At 52.5% G+C, this 17520-nt stretch overlaps 2 protein-coding genes across 2 annotated transcripts; one reads left to right on the top strand and one right to left on the bottom strand.

Annotated features, from left to right (window-relative positions):
- The first annotated feature begins 5470 nt into the window (after nt 1–5470).
- On the top strand, nt 5471–13137 carry HMPREF1120_06875 (zinc-finger protein CreA/MIG). The gene is made up of 2 exons (XM_009161086.1): nt 5471–9128; nt 9178–13137. Exon 1 carries the CDS (start codon nt 7238–7240, stop codon nt 8525–8527), a length of 1290 nt encoding a protein of 429 aa, XP_009159334.1. The 5' UTR covers nt 5471–7237; the 3' UTR covers nt 8528–9128; nt 9178–13137.
- Nucleotides 13138–13726: 589 nt separating this feature from the next.
- HMPREF1120_06874 (protein-tyrosine phosphatase) lies at nt 13727–16971 on the bottom strand (the record flags this gene model as incomplete). Its single annotated transcript, XM_009161085.1, has 2 exons — nt 13727–16646; nt 16694–16971. The coding sequence occupies 2 exons, from the start codon at nt 16969–16971 to the stop codon at nt 13727–13729; spliced, it is 3198 nt and encodes a 1065-aa protein (XP_009159333.1).
- Nucleotides 16972–17520: the final 549 nt, after the last annotated feature.

Below are 17520 nucleotides of genomic sequence, written 5' to 3'. Positions count from 1 at the left end.
CCTTTTGTGGTTAGTATAACGATTAAGCTGCGAGCGGCAGTGCTTGATGCGCTCTCTGACTGGCGGGGAGCACGGCTGCAACCGAACGGGGCGCGCAGGAACACGCTGCCATGCTGCAGGCAGTACATGTACTAGTACTACTAAGTAACGCTGCTGAGACCAGACAAGCAAACAAGCAAAAAACACCAGATTATACCTGTCTTATCAACATAGGTACCTACATGTCCTGGGCGTGGAGATAGGGGCATCTTCTGCACAGCTGGTGGTAGCAGAGAACAACTGGACTATGATTTGGTTGGATTTAAGAGTCCTCCTATTTGAGTTCTCTCCGAGGGTAATGCCAGGGCAAAGAAACTTCAGCCTTATATCATACGCTATTATGACCATAGAATAGCCGCCCTATACACTGTTTTCCCAGCCATCTAAATGAGATTACAAGTGAACAAACATAGTTAAGGCAACCCAGGCGGCCAAGACAGTGTCAACAGCACAAAGCCCAAATTGGGCTACCTGTGTTGTAATGTTGTCGCAGCACTATCTAGTGGCCTCGAATACCTGCGCACTCCGGACGGCATCAGCAGCTCGAACACCCCGTGGGAGGGTGATGGAGGGCTGGTTTGGCTTGCTGGTCAGTCAATCCCTTCCGCGCCACTCCCGGACTGTGTTGCCATCACCCGAGTGAATCAAGTGGTTAGTAGAGGCCAGACGGTATGACCCAATTTGCAGAACAAGCCGCATAATCTTTGCTTTTGACGAACTCGCCGCCTCAGGACCAAATCCGGGGATTGCAAGCTGTACACAGAAATCTGGTTTGGTCATTTTGGGGAACGGTGAGCGTAGAGGGGCGGAAACGAGGAAAAAAGATCATATGCACTTTGGATTGAAAATCCAAGAATCCACCTACGCTCATGGCCCTACGCTCATGGACGCCCAACAAAGAAGAAATTTTTGACTGAAGATTGTTGGTTTGTTCAGCGTGTTGCATTGCAACGGATGACATCTCCCTGTCGACCTGGATCTTCGCCAGTCTTTTGTAAAGTTGCAAAAGTTGACTCCATGGTGTCAAACTTTGCTTTGCGCATAAGGCTGGATCAATCCGATACATGGCCCTTCGAGAAGGCAGTCTAACGGTTTGAGCCCCGGCCGTGGACACCTGGACGTCAGAGCGTTTCATCGACTCGTCACCGAGGGGGCGGCGTGGATGATGTATGATTTTTTCGCAGGCGTTGAGATTACAATGTAAAAGTTCCATCAGCCGAGGATTTGCCGTCCAACGGGTTGGGATATCCAGCTCAGCTTTCCAGCCACACATGTCTTCGGTCTGAGAAACCCGGGGCGCCGCTGTGGGTTATGATGGGTTTGATTGCCATAAACTTACCTGGCCAGTGGCAGTGTGCTTTGTGTGGGCGTGCAGCATTGGGACTGACATGTGAAGAATATATGGAGCCCGCAAGGCCCAGTCCTCACTGTGACGGTGGTGGTGGTGGTGGTGGTGGTGGTGGTGGCTATCGGAATAGCCGCATTGGGTAACCCCGCGGTATTTTCTTTGATAGTACCACCCAGCAAAATTTTACTTTGACGTGTTTTCCACTTCATAACTGAATCGTAATAGGACTCCATTTAATACCACAGCCATGACAAAATTGCATTCTTGCGCCGAACATTCACCATGCGAGTACGCTGTTCACTGCGGATGAAAAATTTAGATATGTACAACGTTGTACAGGCCAAACAGAAAACCACATGTGAGGCTGGAAAGCTCCTCAGAGCGGAGCACGGAGTGGACAGGAGCCATTATTATTGTTGCCACGTGGTCCGGCTCCGGGTGGCTTGATCTGCTAGTCCGTCGGTAGATGGAGAGATTGTGGTATACAGCAGTAGCACAATTGTAAAAGTGTGACCATGCGTTTCCTTCCATGGTAGAGAGGGCTTTTTTAGCCACCGTTGGGAGAATTGGCGCGTGTGGATCTTGCCCCGGCAAAACTGAATATGAAGCATGAAGGAGAACTCAGCAGCAAAGACGCTGAGTCACGTGAAGGAAGAGCCCATAATTAGCTAAGCCAAGGCTGAATTTCGAGCCTGCAGTGTGCTGCACACGTCTTATATGGCTCACCAGCCGAGTGAGCTGTACAGCTGTATCCCTTCGGCCCTCGCTCGACGGATATGCGGCTATGGCGCGAGGAATTCGAAGAATTGCACCTGTTGTCGGACCACCTTTGTAGGTCGGGGAAAATCCCCGGGGTGAGTGAAACTGAGCAGTACCAGGTAGGGTTTCTGCCGGTCGGACTTCAGCCGACGACAGGCTCCGCCTGGACGACTGACCTACAGTAGCTAGCAGGTCGATGGCGGAAACGCTTACCTCCTGACGCGCAAGAGGTTCTTCTTCTGACATCGATCGAACACCTGGGCGGCCTGCGAGGGCTCGCCCAGTCTTGGTCCGCTCTTGGACAATGTTGGCAAACCTCGTGACCCCAGAATGAATGTCTGGGCGATAATGTTTGCCACGGCGTTTGCTGGCGGGAAGTTGGTGTCGGTAGAGCCACGGACATGGTCCGCTAACCTCGGAGCGAAGACATGACAACTCCGTTGAGTGCGGAAATGTATGAACGGACACCCGGTGGTTCAGTCTGCCCAACGCGGATAATCACCTACCTTATCTGTCCTCAATCTTACAACGTTGTACAATTGTACACCCGCTCCCCTCAAGGCTCCCCCACAAGTGGACTCTGGGGAGGGAGTTAGTACCTAAGGCATCATTCCACACTGACAGTGCGCAAGATAAGGGGGAAAATCAGCCGTGGGGTTTCAATCAGTGCAGTTAGTCAGACCACATACTCTGCTAATCAGCTACATAAGCCATAAGCCGCCCTGAGCAAATAATTACCGTGGAACTCGAGCGGTGTTCATCGTGGTATTTTTTCGCCGATATCGCCTCGGTTTATTATTAGTTGCAGTCATCTCGATCTGAAGGTGCAGAGGCTTATTGGTACAGTAGCAGGCGGAGGACTCGGATGTCAACTCTCGCTGTACGCATTTCCTGGACAGGCACTTGTTGAGCCGCGGCAAGCAAATGTCACGGCTCATTATCAGTTCGAAATCGTCGTGATAAGCTCGGATTATGGTGTCAGCATTCCGATTACTGAGTAAGCGGCGATCTCAACGATAACGGAGTTTGCGGGGTTCATTTCGAGGCTTGAAACAAGCGAGTCAGGCTTTCAATCCACGATACAATCGCGAAACAATGCCTTTTCCTTACCTGCCAACGACGAACTGGCCCGTGACCGAGAGAAGTCCTGCGATAAAGTGCCTTCTCCCGCAGTGCCGGCTATTCAGACATCGCAAGGTCTAGACCCCATAGAGATAGAGGGATCCGTTCGAAAACCACAGGAGGTAATTTCCGCATCTTCTAGAACATGTGCATTGCTTTCTATAGCCATAAAGTGGATAGAGAGGAAACAACGGTACGGGTGAGTGGGCCGGTAGTACATACCAGGTACTAGTACCTACCGTTGTAGAAGGTAGTGCTCAATCAATTTTGAAATGGTACCATCGGCCTGTCGACGGCTGGTACTGTAGGTATGTACATAGGCATTATTGGCCGTGGTGCACGGAGGATACCACATCGTGCGGACATTGAGCTGGTTTTAGATTGCTAGTACCGCTGTATAGCCTAATTCTGGCATGATTATTTTGACTCATCCTCAGCGAATTGCACATGCACGGGCTGGCCTTCACCCAAGCAGTGAATTGAGTGTTCGGTAGGTACCTAGCTTCCCCACACGTGCCCGGAATTCGAGCGGTCCAAAAATCCGAGCAAATCATTGTTGACTGGCTTCATCGTTAATATCATTGTGGCTGTCCAGCTTCCAGTCCCTTTGCCTTCAGTGCTAATAACAATCTTGACTGTGCTTTACGTCAGTAAGGTGACCTAGGTATTCTTCACATGCCAGTGTGAAGCGTACACTGTACATCGTTGAGCCTGTGAAAGAAAAGTTGGGTATCCGATCCGCCGGAGGAGCCGCCGGTTCAGGTACTAGTAACACTAGTGAAACCTTCGGGCCTGGAGTCTGGGGTGAGGATCTCTCTTCCGCAGAAGCACCGGCGGCCCATTGTGATCGAGATACTGGTAGTAAGACCACAAAGATTGTGGGGAAGTGGTTGTCCACCGTGGCATTCGTTGTACTTGTACTACAAGGTAGTATTGCTACTGTGCAGCTACTATCTAGTACTCCGCCATACCAAGAAGGTATCCTCCCGTCCAGGTGAAGGTACTTGCGAATCGCGATCTCCGGACCAGTCCAGTCCATTTCAATTGCGCTCTCGGCCGTCTTCTCCTGATACCGGGCGAAGTGCCCTGATCTTGGAAGGGGCAACACCGTACTAGGTTAGGTACTGTTCTCATGAATCTTACATCTGTAGCAGGTAATGATCGGGGACGTAACACGACATTATCCGCATCCGCTGCATCTCCAGAGATAGCTATTCTCGCCTTCAAGTTTCGTTTGAAGAGCCAGCAAGTGCTGACTAACATCATACGCTAGGCGGCACTCAGGTATGAAAATGAGGGATATACTACATTCCCGAACACCTGCCTGCTGCTCCGCTACAACTTTGAAGTGAATAAATCTCATTTTAATAATGGCATCGGTGGGAGGTACCTACTATATGCAGAATTGTAGCACCTCCGCTTGTTGGGTGGTGGCCAGCGGCTCGGGGGTAGAAGTCCGAGTTCCTTCAGCCACTTTGACCAGGTTCGCCTTCTCCCCACTCACGGTGAAGCCGCCCCTGCAGCAGTGGAGACCTGATTAACCGCCTGTCCGCACTGGCAATCTGCAACAATAATAGGTAAGGTACACAGGTATGGAGCAATGGGCTGAAAGTTCGGGGCTGTGACAGCCTAGCTCTCCTGTCCTTATAGGCATCGAGCCTGCTCTCAGTCGACCATAAACTCAGAATCCGATGCCTACAAAGTGCCCGAAGCTGAACCTTCCAGGCGTAAGTGCCCTGCCAACAAGGGCCGGATAGGCGCCAGCAAATTACCTGATGATCAACCTTCGTGCAGACCTGGCGCTGCTGCTCCCGCCATCTGGAACGGTTGTCATTATTTCCTTGACAATGATGCCGTCCACTGCATGGATCAGGTAGACTCGCGACCGTCAAGGCTGAAGCTCGACTAGTAGAGTGTATACCTCCGTTTGGGCTCCTGCAGGAACATTCCAATGACTGCACTCGTTGTAAACATCCACGTCAAATTATTTTATTTCTTGACTATCACGATCGACGATGTGTACCTGTACTAGTAAGTAAGCATGCCCGGAAGATGCACCGGGTTGCCTCATGGTGAGGCAGCATCACGGTTTCAGTCCCATCCAGAGACATCCCGACTCTTTTTCGTGGGTGGGATCGGTTGAGAAATTCAGGCGCCAGACAGAGACAGCCAGGGCCGAGGAAAGTCACTCTATGCCGACAGGTGTGCCGAGCGGTACGTCTCGGCCTTCCCCATCTTTTGCCGTGACTGCCAGTGTGACGCGCCTTTCCCCCATGATTGCCAAATACTGTCCTTGACGTTCACGCGGAATGCCTCCAGAAGAGATGCAATACCTGGGTACCGTAACTGCTACAGTCGAACTGAAGCACCGGCAACATTGCGGTCTAGGTAGAGCGGTATAGGTCTTTGCGCTTTAGGGTTCGTCTACGCACGGGGCATGAGCAGCATCATTTCATAGACCGATCGTCTTTCAATTATTGAATCTCCCTCATACAAACTTTTGATGCGGATAGAGCGGTTCCAATTTATTTGCCAGACCGATCAATTATACCTTGGCCCTGGACCTCGTAGCCCCAGTCACCGTAACGGCGCCCATCCTCTGTCATCATCCCGAGAAAATTTCACTCCAGGCCACATTATTGACCACAGCTCGTAACTCTTTCGGCCTGGCTTGCCACCCTGGCCTTCCCCGGATCATCCTTCTACCTGGTACCAAGTCCACCTTCGCCTTGTGAGGTGCTTGTTTTTCGGTGGCATCCTCAGGGATGTAGAGGTCATGTAGAACAGATACGAGGGCGAAAACAATGCCAGTACGCCCACTAGAGGCTCCGATCGGCCAGAATTGAAGGCTGTGCGTTGAGATTTCGAGAAAAAAAAATACGGCCGAGGAAGGGGAAGTGTGGGACAGTAAACTGAAAGTGGGCGGCCGCCTGAGCCTGTCGGCCTTCTTTCTCCTGGCACCCGCAGCCGCAACTGCGCCGGCACTGGCTCTCTGGCATTTTCATGTGGTGCCAGGGCCAGTGGGAGGGGAGAGAGGCCGAGCTGCGATCCTTGACACATCCTGGGCAGCCATCGCTCTGCCCGCGGGTCCTGGCGCCCTCCCCCGGAGCGTCCTCTACAACTACTAGGTAGACTCATCACGGACGGACGAGGCAGCGACACTCTCAGGCCCCTTCAGCTCGTCATCTTCCCTTTCCAGCTGTGGTCCGATAAGGATCATGCTAGCACGTTCTCAGTGGGGATAAGCACCACTGGATACTTAGGGACATCTCGCCGCCCGCCGCAGTTCGGTGGCTCCCACTTTTTTGTTACGACAGCGTCGGACGCACACACCGCACACAGAGACCACCAGAGACCGTGGGCACTGCTACTGCTACTCTCCCTCTCTGACACACGCAACCTGACACAACCCACATTCCCAAACCCAACCCAGGCACCCAGGGCAGGAAATAATTTCGACGCCTTTCGGCCCTCGCTTCCTCTTCCGCACGGCATCACTCAGGCTCGGCCAGCGAAGGAAAAAAACCCAAACACCGCACAGAACTTAACCACAATCATCCCGACCCCTGCCTCCCCCGGTCTCCAGTTTCCAGTCCGCATTCCCGGATAGCCTCCTACACACCCAACTGGTCAAATTACCTTCCTCCCTTCTCCAACATCGGCTCAATTCTCTTACATTTGTTTCTTTTCTTCCTTCCCCCAGTCGGTCACCACCACACCATACATCACCTCGAATCAACACACTACACACAAGCATTCGCTGCACAGCGCCCTGCCTGCGACACCACCCACGCTACTGTATCGCAGTTCACTGCAAGTTCACCTGCACTTCAGCCTGCGCCTGCGCCTCTCCCGAACCCGGGTCTGCCGCCTCGTCTTCTGTTACGCCGCCATAGCCTGGCCTACTTAGTGCCTGATTCACCCCACGATAAGCGATCATCTTGGGGAACGAAGTCGCTCCTTGCTCGAATGCAACGCTCTTCGTCTGCAGTAGACTTTACTGCGCTCCTTAATCCAACTCCTCCTTCTTCTGAACCTGCAACGCCTTCGCGGTCCTCACAAAGCACACCTGCTCCGACTCCCGCCTCATCAACGAGTGCTCCAACGACCACGCAAAGTGACAACATGGCCGCCGCTGTCAGCCTACTGCCCACTGCCGTGGCATCACAGAATACGCACACTGAGGAGAGACAGGATCTCCCTCGTCCCTACAAGTGCCCTCTCTGCGATCGAGCCTTCCACCGCTTGGAGCATCAAACTAGACATATTCGAACGCACACTGGAGAGAAGCCTCACGCTTGCCAGTTCCCCGGATGTAGCAAGCGCTTCAGCCGCTCTGACGAGTTGACCCGCCACTCGCGCATCCACAACAATCCCAACTCTCGTCGCAACCAGAAAACCCACCAAGTTGCCGCCGCCGCTGCCCTTGCCGGACTCCAAGATGGCTCGAACCAAGTTCTGGCGGCTCAGGCGCAGATGATGCCGCCTCCCAACAAGAACAGCCTGCCTAGGTCCGCACCTGTATCTGCCGCTGGCTCCCCCAATGTTTCGCCGCCTCATTCATTCGCTGTACATGCTACCCATAGTCCGCATGTCCCGACACACCTTGGGCCTTTTGGGCGCAGTGACGATCGGAACGCCATGGACATCAATCTCCTCGCTACAGCGGCCTCGCAGGTTGAGAGAGATGAGCATATCACCAGGGTACCGTATCAGCATCAGCACCACCTGTTCAGCCATCGCACGCATCACAGTAACGGACGGCTTCCATCGTTGTCCGCTTACGCCATCTCGCACTCTATGTCCAGATCTCACTCGCAGGAGACCCACGATGACGACCATCGTGTGAAGAAATCCAGGCCGAATTCGCCCCATTCGACTGCTCCTTCTTCGCCCACCTTTTCTCACGCATCGATATCGCCAACTCCGGATCACACTCCTCTTGCCACGCCAGGCCATTCTCCTCGTCTGCGACCGCTTGGCAGCGATCTTCAACTGCCAGGCCTACGGCATTTGTCTTTGGGACACGCGCCCCTCCTCGCACCCATGGAACCCCAGGCTGACGGCTCGTACTCGCACATTCCGCCACCACAGCATTCTGGCCCGTCCATCGCCGACATTGTCACCGGCACTCAGCGTAAACTGCCTGTGCCTCAACTTCCAAAGATCGGCGTGTCTGAGATGCTGAGTGTACCGCCCGGAATCAGCTCCGGTGATTCCAGTGCAGCTGCGTCAGTCAATGGGGATTTTTCCCGGTAGCCTTAGGGTTTCAGTGGAGATTTCCAGCACCGTCTACGACTTTCAACGTTTAGCCGTGGCATGAGGCTAGAGTTACTGTTTACAGTAACCTTGCTTTACATATCCACTTTCGATGTTTACTGGAGTTTGGAAGGGGCTTCTTTTCTATGATTCTCAGCGGGGAAGCGCTAAGAATTGGCTTGAACGGGATCAATTGGAGAACAACAGCGAGGAGCAAGGTATAGACAGGAAACGGAACCGAAACTGATCGCGCAGTACGACTGCCTCTGATAGAACGGCGTTTGGGTCATGTATCTGGGACAAGACGAGGATATCAAGGTTAGGCAAAGAATCGCCCGGTAGCGATTGACGGCCAGCTTATGGTTTTACATGTGTAACTTCAGATAATCCAATCAGTCTGTTTACAGAGTTTGTTGTACTGGAGGCATTTTTTTTTCATGACTTAACTTCGTACCTTCCTCATCAAGTAGCTGCCAGGACATGAACAGTCGAGATGCGCAGCAAGAGAGGCTGCAAACCTTGGGACCTTCTACCTGGCGTGGGTGCTATGAGAAGTACACTACGGCCTCATCTCGGAGAGAAATCTTTGGCACAATACACAGTACGCTTTGCAAGCTCACGTGAGATTACGGATGAACTGACTCGGCAAGGGGGACCTTGAAGTCGAGGGACAGATACACTACGTTGTCGTCGCCTTGAACACTCCGTTTACACAGCTCTCAAAATCCACCAGCGCACCGAAATGCGCCCTTCCCCCACACTACGGTTCTGAGGGTGTCATATTGCACGGTCAGCATCTCCAGCGCAGTAATCACGCGAGAGGGTAGGTAAGCGTGCAAGGGGAAAGGATGAGTAATAAAATAGTGTAACAAATTGTAAGAAACACGGTTGCGAGGACAGAGGAGAGGCATTACTCATTGTTGACAGTGTGCTTCATGAATCTGCCTTCCCCGGATCTTTTGCGATGCTAGCAGCAGCTGATTCCGACCGCATTTGGTCAAAGAAGAGATAGGGAAAAAAGCACGGGGTCAATCGTGGAGTCCCCAGCTTTGCTCTCGGTTCTGTTCTGGGTGCCTCTGCAGGAGTCTACACACCGGCACCCGGAATGTTTCCCAGTTGAGCCCTGAGAGTGCCAGCCGAGATGAGCAGCAGCGACATCTCTGCAACGATCACGGCATTATTGGATCGGCTTTGGCATCGTTTATGGTGATGGTGCAAGATCAGCATCTTCGAACACCCGCTGATCGCCACAGACCAACAAGGCCCCTGTCGGCTTATCGAAGCATGGGTTCTACGCTGTACAATTGTACATGCAGTAGTGGCAAGAGAACCCGACTATTGCTCCCGGCCGTGCTCAATGCAGGCAATGGACTATTGGCCGAGGGTATGTAAGTCTGTAAGCGTCGAACCAGGTTCAGTACTACGGTGGCAGTCAGTGCTCTTCTATCGATGTGCGGTCGAATACTACAATGGTACAATACTATCGACTGGGGTGGAGCCCGGTGAAGCGAGGATCTCCTTCTGTTGCTGGTTGCCGTAAGCAATCCCTCGTGTCCGCCCCCCAAAACCACAGACAGACAGAAAGACAGATAGCGATGAGTGAGTGGGCCGAGAGAGGCCAGGCCAGGCCTGAGTGTTTTCGTGCCCGATCCTATCGCTGCCCCATATTCATGATGCCAGAAGACTGTCTGAAAGCGCCAAAAATTACGTCTTTTCGGCGGCCGATGGCTAAATTCAGTCAGTCGGAGCCGTAGCTCGAGCTCGAGCTCACGTTCACGCACAAGCTCTGGGCCAGACGAAGCCCCAGTCTGGGTGACGACACCGCGATCGAGAGATAAGGTGCCCAATATCTCTGACATATTGTCTCAGCGCAATCTCCTTTCGTGCGTGAGGGTTGCCGATGAAACTGCAACCCAGCAAAAGGCCTATCGCCAACGTAAACATATTTGGCACCGACACGATAAGCAGCGGGTTACGGGGGATCGAAGGGATAGCAGGCCTGGCCCGAGTCTTTCGCTCAACAGCATCACACCATCGAGACACGAAATTCATCCCTCGGGTTCTCGCATCTCCCACCCCTTTTCCCCAATAGCACGAGCCGGCACAAGTCAAAAGATCGCCAAATAGGCCAACTTCCCCGTATTCATGCCGCTCCGAGCAGCCCCCACCGGAACTAGTGGGCACTGGAGAGATAGATCCGGGGCGGATAAATAAAACGTCAAGGATCGGGGTTTCAGCAGCTTCACCGAGCCTGTTTCCCGCGGGGAACCGTGGAAGTCGAGTCACCGACCGGGATCACATGCCGCTACCTGGACAAGGACAAATTGCTATATGATTGATTGTTGAGGGACAGGTTATCAGGAAGGACTTGATAACCGGTGGTTCAGTTTCCATCTCGTCTCCAGCTGCTCAACTTGACAGAGCACATGCTCTCGGCTTCGGCAACCTTCCTCCCACGACTTGATATCAAGGACCTCGTGCCGTGCGCCGCTGAAGTGTGTGACGGACAGGGATCAGCTCTACTATCACAGGGAGAGCTTGCTACATTCCTCTCATTCGAGGGCGCCAGCATCGCCTAACACTATCGACACGTCACTGTTTGGGCATTCTTCGGAGCAATCCCTGAACCTCCCACGGGGCGCGGAAGGATATCCAGACGACCAGCCAGCACCCAGCACTGCCTTGTGCCACGGCATCCCGTGGTTTGTTGATTCTCCCCTGGTCTCTCACCATTTTTCTCCCTTCGTGTTGTTACTGCTACCTGCTTATCCGGCTCAGCCCCAACCACGGTTAGATTGCGGGGCCGAAGGGGCCACGTTCCGCAGACACCAAAGGCGGGATGTGAGAGGTCGCAATCCGCTAACGAGTCAAACGACGACAAGGACCTCCGTGGTGGCATTGTGTGTCACATAGGTAGGTTTCTACATCCTGATTTCCAGTGACACCATATATGGGCTGCCAGTGGCGTTGTTCGCTTCTGTGTGCTGTATAGTGGTTGGACAGGGGTCTTCTACACACTCGAAAAGGTCGGATGTGTTTCTCGCTAACCGAACAGCCTCACTCACTACTGACAAGGGCATTCGCGGTGGCTTTGGGTCATGATTCAAACCGGCTAAGGCTTAGCTGGAGTCGGCCCTCCCCCTTTGCCGCTGTCTATACTGGGAGGACAGTTCAACGCTGACGGCGAGGCCTTCCTTTGGGCCAGACCGCCCTTTGGCAGTCTCTCATGAGATTCAGTCGCCCCCCGTTTTGTTATGACTCCCAAAGCCACTCGGGGGCGTTGGCTTCCTTGATACAAGCAGACGGACCAGGCTCCATCTCCTTCCATTCGACGTCTCCTTGCCTCCTGCATGTCGGTCGGAAAGAGATCAAAGATTTCACAATTTGTTCGCCTAGGGTGAAAACTTTGCTGTCTGTTTATATGTTATCAGAAGAGCGTGCATGACGATGAACGTCAAAAAAGCGACGCTCAGGGCGAAAACTGCCTAGGATTGGGTGCCTGAGCATCGCCGGCATGATCAACTCATCGGATACGCGAACTTCCCGATAACCCTGTCCGACCGATGCGCATTTGGTTCTGCCCGATGAAACTTGGAAGGGACCTGAAGCATTTCATGCCAATGCATGAAGGTGCCTTCGTGACCGGTTATGGGCACGACCGTGCTTCTTGATCCTTTGCCTCCAGTGCAATCAGCGGCTCAATCACGAACCTAGTCCATCAACCATTGAAGGGACGTCATGACATGGATCCTTGTCGCAGTATTATAAGGTTTGAGAAAGAGTCAATAGTCCACTGCATTGCAGCCTGAGGAGAAAAAGAGTTCAGGCACCCTCATCTCGAGACAAGAGACTTTCCCTTCACCCGGTGAGTATGGTTGACCTTGACGTTCTGAAACGTCCCCCAAACTCAGTTTGTCCGGCTGTACCTACCTGTAGGTAGCTTTATCTTTTTCTGCTTTCCCAATCCGGTCACATTGGAAGTCATCAGCGCGCCGAAATTTCTCCAGCGGAAAGTCTGAATCGTTTCCTCTGCATCTATCTTCCCCATCTATTACCCCACAGAAGTTGGGGGATCCTTCAAGCTTTGTGGAGGGAATGTGCTTGACCAATGTGCCCGTCTCGGTACTTCGTCGCACCAGGAAGAGAATCGGCGTAGCCATTACAGTTCAGGATCTGAACTCACTGATTCATGCCATGGGACCGCCATATACTTTGGATGGCTTCAAGTTTGGGAGCTCGACCCGGCTGCCCTATCAAATCTACCCAAGCCACGACAGCCGGAAGTGTTCTGTCCTGGCTTGCAGTGCAGTGGTTAGTCTTCTACAGGCACAGGCACCTTTCGCGGAACCCGAAAACGAGACCCTGACCCGGGATGTGTAAGAAAACCGTGGCTGCTCGTCCATCTTCCTCCTCTTCTCAGACTACCGGTAGGTTGGTGGTCACCTTGCTACAGTACGTGACACACTCATATTGTACTGCAAGCATCCATGGCCTCTATTTTTGCATTGTAGCCCACATGTGATGGAGACTTCGTTGGCCATTGGGAAAGGGGAGGGGAGTATATAGATTGGAGAATATTAGTATCATGAGTTACCATACATTAACATCGGTATATATAATGAGGTATATTTCCAAGTTATATATCATCTCCTGCTCAGCGGCCTGGATGGTCAGAATTCCTTTGACACGGCTGCCACCTGATGGTTTATACTAGTGATATTACTGCCCTGGAGTCATCTTTTCAACTTGACGCATCTAATAATAACTTCCTTCGGCTCACTCAGTCTCTAATCCTGGGCCATTTTATTAACGTTACGTTTTGACCGAGATACCCATGTACTTTAAACACCATTACTGATACTTGATGAGCATCTTCCTTACGCCACGCTCTCGCTCGGTACAACTGGAATAAGACTACCATTTGGCTGATACTGTCGCCTCGAAGGTGTCTTAAATCAGCGCGGATGCCTCCTGCGGCAGTAGGTGAGCTACAACGAGACATGCCATTCCACTTCTAGCGCAATAGAAGAGCAAATTCTGGACATGGAAATCCCGTCCACAACACCCATTAGACCCATTGTGACGTGCCACCTACTGTAACAAAATAGCACATGTGGTGCCCATACAAAGTCATGGTCTCATGGCTTCGATTTGCCTATATCAATTGCGTCATGTCACCTGCCCCTTTCCATACCATAATCACTTCCAAGCACTTAGTCCTGCCCAAGGATCTTGCTCCTGCTGCCCTTGCACCTGTCCCTGCCCTTGCGGCTGCTGCGGTGCCGGCTGATTCTGTGGTTGATGGGCCTGCCGGCTGGGTTGGGTATAACTTGCATACCCTCCTGGACCGCTGGGCCAGACTCCTGATGGATTGGGGGGATATTGTGTCGTAGAACCCCCACCAGGCGGGCCGGGAGGCGGTGGAGGAGGAATGTAGTTCTGTGGCATGTTGTAGGGCGATGGTTGATAACCTGGGTAAACAGGTTGTGACTGAGGGAGTTGTGGATGTGGTGAAGGTGCAGGGTAGGCCGACGAACCCCCTGGCTGTGGGAACCCGTACTGAGGTTGGGTGTATTGGGTTGGCGAGGAAAAATTCATCGGCTGCACTGGGGTCTGCGACTGGGCTGGAGCTTGTTGCTGGAAGTATGCATTCATCATCCCAGGCGGAGATGTCACAGGCGAAAAGGGGTAGTGCTGCTGGCCGCCAGCTTGCATAGGAGATGCTGTAGACCTCTCTGGGTAAAGCATGGGATTGTAGCCTGTGGATATGGGGGCGGCTGCCCCCTGGGCGAACGCATGCTGAGGTTCTACCGGGGAAGGATTTGCGGGTTGTTGTGAAGGTGGCTTGAGCTGGTTTGAGTACCCATTAGGTATAACCGGCGCCGGTGAGTGACGGGGTGGAATGGTGAACCGTGGATCAGGGTTCGCGGTAGGATATGATGGAGACGGAGGTACGGGAGACCTGCCCGCGTTGATAGATGGTGGATGGGGCGGAAGGCTGGGACCTTCGGTCTGTGAGGGAGACGCCGACTTTGGCTCCATTGATAACCTGTTCATTAACTCCTGCATCCGTTTCTGCTCCGCAGCAGCCTGGCCATCGGCAGAGCTATTCTTAGTCTGCTCAATCTGATGGAGGAGCTGTGCACCTTCAGCTCTGCGGTTGCTCACAAACGAATCCACGTTCTTCTCGAGACTGTCGACGCTTTCCCGCATCTCATTGTAGAAGGCCTGGGCTCGCATGAGGCCTTGTATCAAATCTTCGTGAGCATTGAAAATCCGCCGATATTTGCTTAGAACACTGTTTTTGCTCCGCTGCAAGGCATCATATTTTTGCTGGTCTGCACGGACTCGTTTGTCCTGCAGGAGATCGCCGTAAGTCTTTGTTAATTCCTTCAGTAAAGAAGACTGTTTGTGGACCGTCGAGATGAGGCGATTCTGGTGCGAACGGAACTTCTCCAATTCTGCTTGGAACAATTGGGTTTCTTGGTTGGCGATCGCCTTCTTGTTCAGGATGAGAACATTCGATATGTCGTCTGTGTGGACTTTCTCTTTGAGATCCTTCAAGACTTGCATACGCTCACGTTTGACAAGGTTTAGTTTCCGTAGTAGATCCTCAACCTTTGCAATCTGGTCCGCAACCGACAGTCCACCTTCACCATAGTCCTCGTCCAGGAGTGAGCCTTCTTCGGCACTTTTTGTTGATTTGGAGCCCGAGCGAGCATTTATCATGGCTCGCTGCCACAAAACATCAGTCTCGCCTTGTTCGGCAGCTTTCCTCATCTCTTCGAAATCGGCTTCGTATTGCCGTGCCGTGGCGAGCAGTTGTGAATCACTCGTGGCTGCTTCGTCCACAGTATCGCGGTAGCTTTTGATGTCGGCTCTTAACGTTGACGTTAAGCGGGAACTTGGTTGCTGGGTCCAATCCGCGCCGTACTTGGACCTCATCTTTTCGCAGACACTTTCTTCCATGTCGAGTTGTTTTGTGCTTTTGGCCAGACTGTCCAAAACAGCCTGCTTGTCCTTTTGAAGCTGCTCGAAAGCAGAGTTGAATGGTTGGTGGTTTGCGATCTCCTGACACCACCGCATGAAGTCTTGGTCCACACCTGCTTCTTGATCCAGCCCGCCTTTCAACACGTTAAGACTGTGGGGGAGTTTCAAATAGTCCAGACTGGCTGCCATTTCACCATTGGCCTGTTCCACCTTTTCAGCTTCTGATCGGATCAGTTTAGCCTTTTCCTCGTCGTACATGCTTGCCGACTCGGTCACTGATATTGGTACAATTTTCTGGAAGATGTCGGGTCCAATAATCCTCTGAATGTCTTGCCCTTGATAGAGATCGGAAAGAGGGATGGGTTTAGCAGCGGGCAGCTTCGTGACAGGAGGTAATGAAGACTCTGCTGGGATGGTTTGGTGGTAGATGAAGTCGTTGTCTTTGACTAACGTGCTCAGCTTCTCCTGCACAGTCTCCATTTGCCTTCGTGTAATGGCTTGCAAGCTTGAAGCAGTATCCGAACCCAATCGCGACTCCGGCGAGGGATAGGAGGGGAAGGACTTTGCATAAGAGTACGCCTGCTTGCTGGACTTTTCTGCCGACTGCAAGCGAGCAATGGCAGAGCCCTGAAGATTGGTCTCGTCCTCGGTCAAAGCTTGATAATATTCTGCAAGAGAAGCCATGTGAAATGTCTTGATTTGAATCAGTTTTAACCACGAAGATTCAAACACACCACGGGCATGGTCGGACTCGAGCCCCTCTCTGGCCTGGCTGAATAGAAATTGTGCCTGGGCGGCGAGTTTCGCCAACAGTGCCGGCTTTTTGCCATCGCGGATCTGTTTCTCGAGAAATACTTCCTGCGCCTGGCCCAGCATGATGTTGATCAGGGCTTTGACGGTATCACGGCTCAAGTCGATGGACGGGGCGTGAAGGAAGTTCTCATTGATGTACGTGAACATTCCGGCGGATGCTTGGAAGGAGTGGTAGGCGGTCTTGAGGTCTTTGTCCTCGGCACGGTTTTGCGCAGCTGCATGGCAAGAGAGCACGGCGGATATGTTGAAGATGACGGACGCTTTCTCGAATGCTAGAGAGTGCTGGGAGGTCGGTGTGCCTCTAAAGGCATCATACCTGAATCAAGTCAGCTGTGAGCCCGAAGTGTCGGAACATTGCCTTACCAAGTAAAACTGATCTTGATATGCTGCTCATCGACCGGAAACCTCAGATCCAACAGCTCGAGCTGCCCATAATATCTGTACAACAGGTCCCGTCCGGAAGCAGAATCGCTGCTGGCACCTCGCATGTCCTGTCTAAGACGTTGCAACGTTTGGGTCTCTTCCGAGTACTTCTCCGGATCATCACCATAATTGTTTGCGATGTAGTTCTTCAACGGTGTAACCCAGTCGATCTCGTTGGTCTGCTTAAGCGGGCAGGACAGCATCGGCGCTTGAACCATCCTGACGACAATGAAGGCCGCCGGACGCCCAAACCGGTCAATATGGAAGAGAGGAGGACAAGGAAGGCGAAATCGCTAACAACAAAAGGTGCACATAGGGGAAGACCGGCACAGCGCAAAATGGTCGTCAATACATAGCCGCCTGGAGTTCAGTTGTGTAGCGCAGTCAAGGCCGCGGGTTTGTGATGGTCACGGATTTGGGGAAGCGAAGCGATGATGCCAGTGACACAGACAGAGACACCGTGACCCCCCATCCTCCGTATCACGTGGGGCATCAGGCTGAACTCATAGGGAGACTTTTCTCTACCATCTACTACACTGGCAGGATACTGTAGGTACTACTGAACATGGCTTCTTTTCCAGGAAGCCTTTCTGCTGGAACAATGCTCATCTGTTCTACATTGAGTTGATGGGTATCTTTCCTTCATCATGCACTCCAAATATGAACCTGTACTAATACACCTTTTTGACCCCAACCCATGCTAATGCAAGTGACAACATATATGCCACGGAGAATAATCTTTTTTCATATCAAGACATGCGCTTAGC

The sequence above is a fragment of the Exophiala dermatitidis genome (assembly GCF_000230625.1).
Source record: "Exophiala dermatitidis NIH/UT8656 unplaced genomic scaffold supercont1.6, whole genome shotgun sequence".
NCBI classification, from domain to species: domain Eukaryota; kingdom Fungi; phylum Ascomycota; class Eurotiomycetes; order Chaetothyriales; family Herpotrichiellaceae; genus Exophiala; species Exophiala dermatitidis.
This window is presented reverse-complemented; position numbering and strand designations above follow the sequence as displayed.